Source organism: Etheostoma cragini, chromosome 16 (assembly GCF_013103735.1).
Source record: "Etheostoma cragini isolate CJK2018 chromosome 16, CSU_Ecrag_1.0, whole genome shotgun sequence".
NCBI classification, from domain to species: domain Eukaryota; kingdom Metazoa; phylum Chordata; class Actinopteri; order Perciformes; family Percidae; genus Etheostoma; species Etheostoma cragini.
The window spans coordinates 23802260-23810594 of NC_048422.1; the positions used below are offsets into that span (position 1 = coordinate 23802260).

The 8335-nt window shown below is 42.6% G+C and overlaps 1 protein-coding gene across 1 annotated transcript in view; it reads left to right on the plus strand.

Annotated features, from left to right (window-relative positions):
• Nucleotides 1–8335, plus strand: part of LOC117959734 (electrogenic sodium bicarbonate cotransporter 4-like) — a 30551-nt gene that overhangs the window by 6773 nt on the left and 15443 nt on the right. Inside the window, 3 exon segments of the mRNA XM_034897013.1 lie at nt 5552–5709; nt 6238–6325; nt 7737–7944. Coding sequence (XP_034752904.1) covers nt 5552–5709; nt 6238–6325; nt 7737–7944 — 454 coding nt within the window.

Below are 8335 nucleotides of genomic sequence, written 5' to 3' on the forward strand. Positions count from 1 at the left end.
AGCAGGACGTAGCAGGACGTAGCAGGACGTAGCAGGATGTAGCAGGACGTAGCAGGACGTAGCAGGATGTAGCAGGACATAGCAGGACGTAGCAGGACGTAGCAGGACGTAGCTGGGCGTAGCAGGACGTAGCTGGGCGTAGCAGGACGTAGCAGGACGTAGTAGGACGTAGCTGGGCACCGCAGAGTGTAGCAATATGAACATGGCATCGCAGAACGTGTAGCGGGACCAAGGCGACAGCCGCTACCATGATTTTGGAGCCTCTCTGATCCAAGGGAACATTCTGGGGAAAAAAGAACATAAGGACTCCGGGGAATGACTCCCCAGAGCTAGGTTAGAACTAGCATTTCTGGGACATGGATGCACATAAATGGAAAGATAGATAGCGGAGAGAGGAGCTCAGTGTGTTGAAGGAAGTCCCCCAGCTGTCTAAAACTATTACCCCATAACTAGGAGAGACAGGGTAAAGAGAGGAGCCTGGTCCGGCTAGAACTCTCCCCAACCGGATCGGGCTGTATGCCAAGTCTCCCTTTAGTTTTATTATATTCTTGATTATACGATAGATAGATCTGACAGCTATGACGAGAAGCAGGTGGGCCGGGTTAGGCGGACGCTGCGACCCCTCACTCCCTAACAACATTCAATTCTATGCCCTAACTATAAACTTTATCAAAAAGGAAAGTCTTAAGCCTACTCTTAAATATGGAGACGGAGTTATATTATATCAGGATACTTTGCATACTGATATAATACCTTGCCCCCCCCCACATCATCACATACACATCACCATACCTAGAGATAGGCATGGTTTTATATCAGTTAGCCTAACAGCTGGTTTGATTTGCATTGAGAGATCATCTTATGGAAAGTTCCTCCAATTTTAAAAAGCTTATTATTTTATTTTGTATTTCTTTTAGCTTAATGGGCGGCACATTTTGTGGGTTCATGTAAGCACTTCCAAATGAGATTTCAATGTACAAATGCAATGTATTTGTCAAATCTTACCATGTTCATATGTCTCCAGACGTGACAATGATGTGATCTGGTCGGCCTTTTTGCGCGATATTTCCACTGCACGATTTTGTGTTATTGTGTTAAAACACAAACACAAAGTTGAGGCCTGTTTTAAGTGGAGGCATTCAGAGTCGTCACAACTTCTTAATCCCTCTAAGCCACAAAGCCTGGGAGCTGTGGAGTCGTGTTTGTGCATGTGCCTGCATGCTTGTTTCTACTTATGACTGACTGTGTGTTGGTGTGCAGATTTCTAAACTTGTGTTGTTTCTCTGAGCTTAATTGTTCGAATCTCTCACCCATGAAAGTACGACAATAAGGAACGTTAAAGTTTCAGTTGCTCGCTTCTTCTTTCATCGTTAACTGGCTGCAGTAATTTGGTCATTTGGTAAATATCTGGACAAGAACTTCAATGTGAGCCTTTGAGCCTGCTTTAATTATTTGTTCACAGAAGCGGGCACGGCACCTCCATTTTCTTTGATACGACCGATACACATGCTCAGACAGTACAAGTACAAGTACAAGACGTCACAGCTTGTACTGTAATGTCTACTAGAGAGAGACAGATGGAAATGGATTATTCTTTAAAGGGTTAGTTTGGGGGGTTTTCAATCTGGACCCTATTTTCCTATGTTGTATGTGTGTAAGTGACTGATAGAAACAACAATCTTTGAAATTGGTCCACTATTAAGTCTGCAACCAGCGACCAAAGACCGGGCTGCAATGTGTGGGGCAAATGTGCGTTGGTAATTTGGTCCGGTAAAAGTTCTGTTCCTGCCGCTGACAGGCTCAGATTAATATTCTAGGTGTCTGACAACATTATTGAAAGGATCTCTACAGAGAACGAGCTTTCTGTTTAACCAGAAACAGCTCTTACTTTTACTTTTAGCATGAATACAGGCAACATATGTTAACATGTAAATCAGGAAACTGTGTGTTGATTTCAATCAAAACTAGAGTTGTGATGGTTGGCATTTTTGTCAACTTTGAATGAAGTGTATTTTAAATATTATTTTTTGGGGCTTTTCCGCCTTTAAAGGGCCCATGATATGGTACACTTTGGATGCTTTTATATAAACCTTAGTGGTCCCCTAATACTGTATCTGAAGTCTCTTTTATATAGACCTTAGTGGTCCCTAATACTGTATCTGAAGTCTCTTTATATAGACCTTAGTGGTCCCCTAATACTGTATCTGAAGTCTCTTTTATATAGACCTTAGTGGTCCCCTAATACTGTATCTGAAGTCTCTTTTATATAGACCTTAGTGACCCCTAATACTGTATCTGAAGTCTCCTTTATATAGACCTTAGTGGTCCCCTAATACTGTTTCTGAAGTCTCTTTTATATAGACCTTAGTGGTCCCCTAATACTGTATCTGAAGTCTCTTTATATAGACCTTAGTGACCCCTAATACTTTATCTGAAGTCTCTTTTATGTAGACCTTAGTGGTCCCTAATACTGTATCTGAAGTCTCTTTTATGTAGACCTTAGTGGTCCCTAATACTGTATCTGAAGTCTCTTTTATATAGACCTTAGTGGTCCCCTAATACTGTATCTGAAGTCTCTTTTATGTAGACCTTAGTGGTCCCTAATACTGTATCTGAAGTCTCTTATGTAGACCTTAGTGGTCCCTAATACTGTATCTGAAGTCTCTTATGTAGACCTTAGTGGTCCCCTAATACTGTATCTGAAGTCTCTTTTATATAGACCTTAGTTGTCCCTAATACTGTATCTGAAGTCTCCTTTATGTAGACCTTAGTTGTCCCTAATACTGTATCTGAAGTCTCTCTTATGTAGACCTTAGTGGTCCCCTAATACTGTATCTGAAGTTAAAGACCAACTGCCGATTTGCTTGTTTGAAAACCATGATGTCTCTCTCTCATGGGGGGGTCAAATTCTTTCGGCAGAGAAAGAGGAGGTAACCTTGCCCCTTATGACCTCACAAGGGGCAAGATTCCAGATCTGCCCATCTGAGTTTTCATTTTCTCAAAGACAGAGCAGGATACCCAGGGCTCGGTTTACACCTATCACCATTTCTAGCCACTGGGGGGTCATATGCAGGCTGGGGGACCTCATATTAATGTTTAAAAAACTCATAACGTGACATTTTCATGCCATGGGACCTTTAATAGACAGGACAGCTAAGTGAGAAAGGGGGTAGACGTGCAGGAAATTATTACAAGTCGGACTCGAACCCTGGCTCTCTACTTCGAGGCATTAACGTCTGCTCTGCCATCTGAACCAACCCGGCCACAAATGAAGAGTATTTAACAGCGCTAAAACTACTGTTTATTTACATGGGGTTTGGAGGCTTTAGCGAACGCGATTTCACGGTTGTTTTTACTCTTTAACAGAAAAGTTGACTTCCTTAGAAATCCTTTCCGTAATGTCACACACTTAGAATAATAATCTGAGTCTATTGGCGGCAAAACGAGAACTTCTATGAAGGTAAATACAAGCTGGAGAAATGCCCCATTAACTTCCATTGTGGCTTGTTTCTCCGCTGCCGTCTGCAGTGATCTTGCTAAATACTGGACCAGCGTCAAAGATTGTTGTTCCCATGAGTCACTTAGACAGAAAAACATGGGAAAATGGGGTCCAAGTTGAAAAAAAAAAGGTAGTTACCCTTTAATTAGTTAATAACATGAGAGAATAAAATGTATTTTTTGTGGTTTCTTAGGACCAAGAAGTTGTTGGAGAGTGAATGAGGACCAGTTGTTGATTTGACTCCGAAAGCAGCATTAACAGATTATGAGGAGATTTTAATTTAAGCACCCACCACTCCACTGCCTCGTGTTTCCTTGGTTCAGAGAAGGAGGAGTGCCCCGGTTACTGTGGGAAACAGCCACCCAAACAGCTCTGGGAGGCTGAAACCCAAATTCAAAGATGCATAAAAGTTGACTTTAACTATTTTAGTCTTAGGAAGGAACTTTTTTTGGTGGAACATTTGCACCCAGCAAAAAAAACGCCACATCCAATATTAGATTAACTGTTCACCCAATACAGGAACGTGACCTATTTAAAGTATCTGGATACATCTTTGCAATCATTCAATCCCTGAAAGAACCAGGCAGGCCTACCTTTAGTTCACAATCCAAATTTTCTTAAAAACTGGACATTTTCAGGCTGTTGTTGTTTCCCAAAGCGACGGGAGTTTGAGAGTTTGAGAGCGGCCACACACAGAGAGAGGAAGGTGAGCTAGACCAACTGAAAACACACCTGTCCGGGTTAAAGGGACAGGTGTGTCCCTTTAACGGGATCTACCTTTTAATTTAGTCATTCTGTTGTAAATACCAACCAGTGTTTTCTGCTCCAGTCCGATTATTTTAAGTCAAGTAGAACTTTGTTTGTTCCCTAAGGGGCCATTGGTTTGGCAGCAGCGACCCCCCAAGATCAATACAAATACAACAAAAATAGCAAACATGTAAGAACAAAAAAACTAAACAAATTAAAACACATGTAAACTTAATTCCAATAAAAAATAAATTAAAAAGCAATGTTTATCATGTGTAGTTGTGGTCAAGCTTATGTGACCTCATCCTATTCAAAGTTGCATTAAGAGTTCCTGCATGCTTTTAGCGCAATTTCGTTTTTGTGGCGTAGTAGTAGGCGTCTCGCCTTGATCCGCTAGCTGCCTGCCCCCCAGACCCCCCACCCAACAACCCCCCCCCCCCGAACACACGGTGAAATAGCACAACAACAGGGGGCGTAAACGTCAAAACGTCAAAACACTAAAGGCACAGGCTGTGCACCAAGACACAACAAAATCCTCCAGCCAATCACCGACACGATGGTGGGGGGTGGGGACAGTTAGTTAGGACAGTTATGGACACATCGGGGGAGGGGCGAGCTGTTTTGTTTGACATGTACGTGGAACTTTAACAGAAGCGACCGTGCTGGAACTCTTAGTGCACCTTTAAAGTGCCTGTATTATGACAAAAAAATAGCCCTTTTTCTGGGATTTTGGGGGGTTGTTTTGTGTCTCTGGTGTTTCCACACAAATACAAACATGTAAAACAACCATCCATGCTGTTCTGAGTGAGATCTGGTTGCTGAATGTCCTCTGATCCGGTTTCTGAGTGTCCTCTGTCTTCAGTCTACGGGTGAGCTGTTCAACATCTGCACAGCTTTCTACGTCGTTAGAGACGAGGTGGCTAATCGGTTAGTCATGACAGGTTACTGGTCGTTGATATGATTTTGATTATTGAGTTGCGATAGAGGTTTGATAGTGACCCCCAACCAGGCTGGTATATTGAAGGTTAGGACTCATTTGTAAAAAATAAATAAAAATGGACTGACTGTTGAACCTGGAGTCTGCAGAGTTTCCTACGGAGAAAGAGGATATGCTTTCCACTTCCACTAGTTTTTAATGTCTGGTTGTTGCATTTGTCTGTCTAACATCCTACGTGTCATTTTATGGATTGCGTCAGTTGATGGCACACATTATCCGTTAAGAAAGGTCAGCTGCAGCCCGACATGCCTCAAACACGTCCTTTCTTCTCATGCTCCCCCTGTTTCTGTTCCTCTCTCGTCCGCCAGCTGAAGAATAAGTTCATGAAGAAGATTCCTCGTGACGCCGAAGCTTCCAACGTCCTGATCGGCGAGGTGGATTTTCTGGACAAACCCTTCGTCTCGTTTGTACGCTTGGCTCAGGCCACCACTCTGGGGGGCCTCACCGAAGTCCCTGTACCGACAAGGTGGGTGTCTCTTCCATCCATCCATTTTTATCCTCTTATTCGGTATCGGGTCTCGGGGGCAGCAGCTCCAGTAGGGGACCCCAAACTTCCCTTCCCCGATCCACATCAACCAGCTCCGACTGGGGGTTTCCAGGCCAGGTTGCAGATATAATCCCTCCACCTAGTCCTGGGTCTTCCCCGAGGCCTCCTCCCAACTGGACGTGCCTGGACCACCTCCCTAGGGGGGCGCCCAGGAGGCATCCTCACCAGATGCCCAAACCACCTCAACTGGCTCCTTTAAACGCAAAGGGGGTCTCTTATTCTTTTCAGTTCAACTCAAATAACTTCTCCAAGGGGCAATTAAAAGCCACAAATAGTAGCACATAAAGGTAAAGTTCACAGACAAAGTACTAATACTCATATATAAATACATGGTAATGCATTGCTAGATCTGTAAATCTAGTAAAAGTAAAACAGGTCCCCTCTTTATCTCTCTCCATAGAGAATATGTTTTGCTTTTATAAGCCTCTCATCCTTCTCTTCTGACAGGTTTCTCTTCATCTTGCTGGGTCCTCATGGCAAAACCAAGTCCTACAATGAGATCGGCCGAGCTATCGCTACGCTCATGGTGGACGATGTAAGTGGCTTAACACTGAAGTATTTAGATCATATACCTAAAGGGTAAGTACTGTGTTTTTTCAACCTGGACCAAACCAGCCTTTCTATGAAGGTTAACACAAGCTGGACAATTACTATCACCTCATATTGTAGCTTGTTTCTCCGAAGCGATCTCGCCTAATACTGGACCAGTGTCAAAGATCGTTGTTCCCGTCAGTAGCTTAGACACAAAAACATGGGAAATTAGGGTTGAAAAAGTGGTAGTTACCCTTAAAGTAAAAAGTACTAATACCACACTGTACAAAAATTCAGACATCTACGGGATGAGGAGGAGGGAGGGGCGAGCTAGCTTCGTTTTGTAAAAAATACTTTGAACGTCAACAAGAAGTAACGTCACCCAACATCGCTAAGAGCACCTTTAAGTAAAAGTCTGTAGGTATCATCAGGAAAATGTACTTAAAGTATTAAAAGTAAAAGTACAAATGCAGAAAAAGCCTCACATTAAGAAACTGGAAACAATCTACTTGCAGGCCGTTATATTCTTGAGTAGTTTAATTTATAATAAAACGTGTTTTATAAACTACGTGTGTTTTGTGTGCAGAAATCTAAACGAATATTTCTCTAGGAAATCTAGTGGAGTTGAAGTAGAAAGTGGCATGAAAATAAAAGTACAAGTACCTCAACATTTGTGCTCAAGTGCAGTACTTGAGTAAATATACTTAGTTATATTCCACCACTGGTGACTGGCACTGTCCCATCTCCATTATACACGTTAAACTGTGTTGATTTGGGGCGCGGCTCACCCAGTGGGAGCGTACCCCCCATGTAGACTGAGTCCTGCAGAGACCCGGATTCGAGTCCGGCCTACGGCCCTCTTCTGAGTGTCGTCCCCCATCTTTCTCCCCCTTTCCTGTCTATCCACTGTCACTATTCACTAGTAAAGCACATTTTTAAAGTTTTTCTTTTTACATTTACGACATTTTTTTTAACATCTATTCACATTTTTGTTTTACTTTATTTTATTTTTGTTCACATTTTAATCACTTTTGACATTTTTCTCTCTCTTTTAACACTTTTAAAGTTTTTTTACCAATTGTTTTTTCTCAAAATGCTATAAAATTGGCAAAATAAAACACCCAAATTCAATGAAATCTAGTGGAGTAGAAGTAGAAAGTGGCATGAAAAGTAAAGTACAAGTACAAGTAGCCCGACATTTGTGCTTGGTGCGGGGCTCACCCAGTGGGAGCGTACCCCCCATGTAGGCTGAGTCCTGCAGAGACCCGGATTCGAATCCAGCCTGCGGCCCTTTTCTGAGTCTCATCCCCCATCTTTCTCCCCCTTTCCTGTCTATCCACCGCCAGTATTCACTAATAAAGGGAAAAGCCCCCCAAAAAATGATCTTGCTTTGATTTAAATCTTTCCCCCGTCAGCTGTTCAGCGATGTCGCCTACAAAGCCCGGGACCGGGAAGACCTGATCGCGGGTGTGGATGAGTTTCTGGATGAGGTGATTGTCCTCCCTCCAGGAGAATGGGACCCCAAAATACGCATCGAACCCCCCAAGAAGGTTCCATCGGCAGAAATGAGGCATGTACATTTATCACTTCATCATGTTATCAAACACCATTTACCCTCTGAGGGTGAAAGACGCCCCGGCAAAATGCAATAATACAAAATTTAATTTCAGATATACTATTTTTTAACATATGTTAACACTACTTTGTGAACCTAAAGACTCATTTCAAGCACCAACATTATTAGTACAGCACCACATAATATAGAGTAGATGTTAGGGGTGTACCATTCAGAAAATGTCACCATTTGATTTGATTCTGATTTTTAGACTCACAATACGATTCAAAATATGAAAATATGTGTGTGTGTGTGCGTGTGTCCAGTATGTATGTGTGTGTGTGTGTATGTGTGTGTCCAGTATGTATGTGTGTGTGTGTCCAGTATGTATGTGTATGTATGTGTGTGTGTGTGTGTGTGTCCAGTGTGTGTGTGTGTGTGTGTCCAGTATGTATGTGT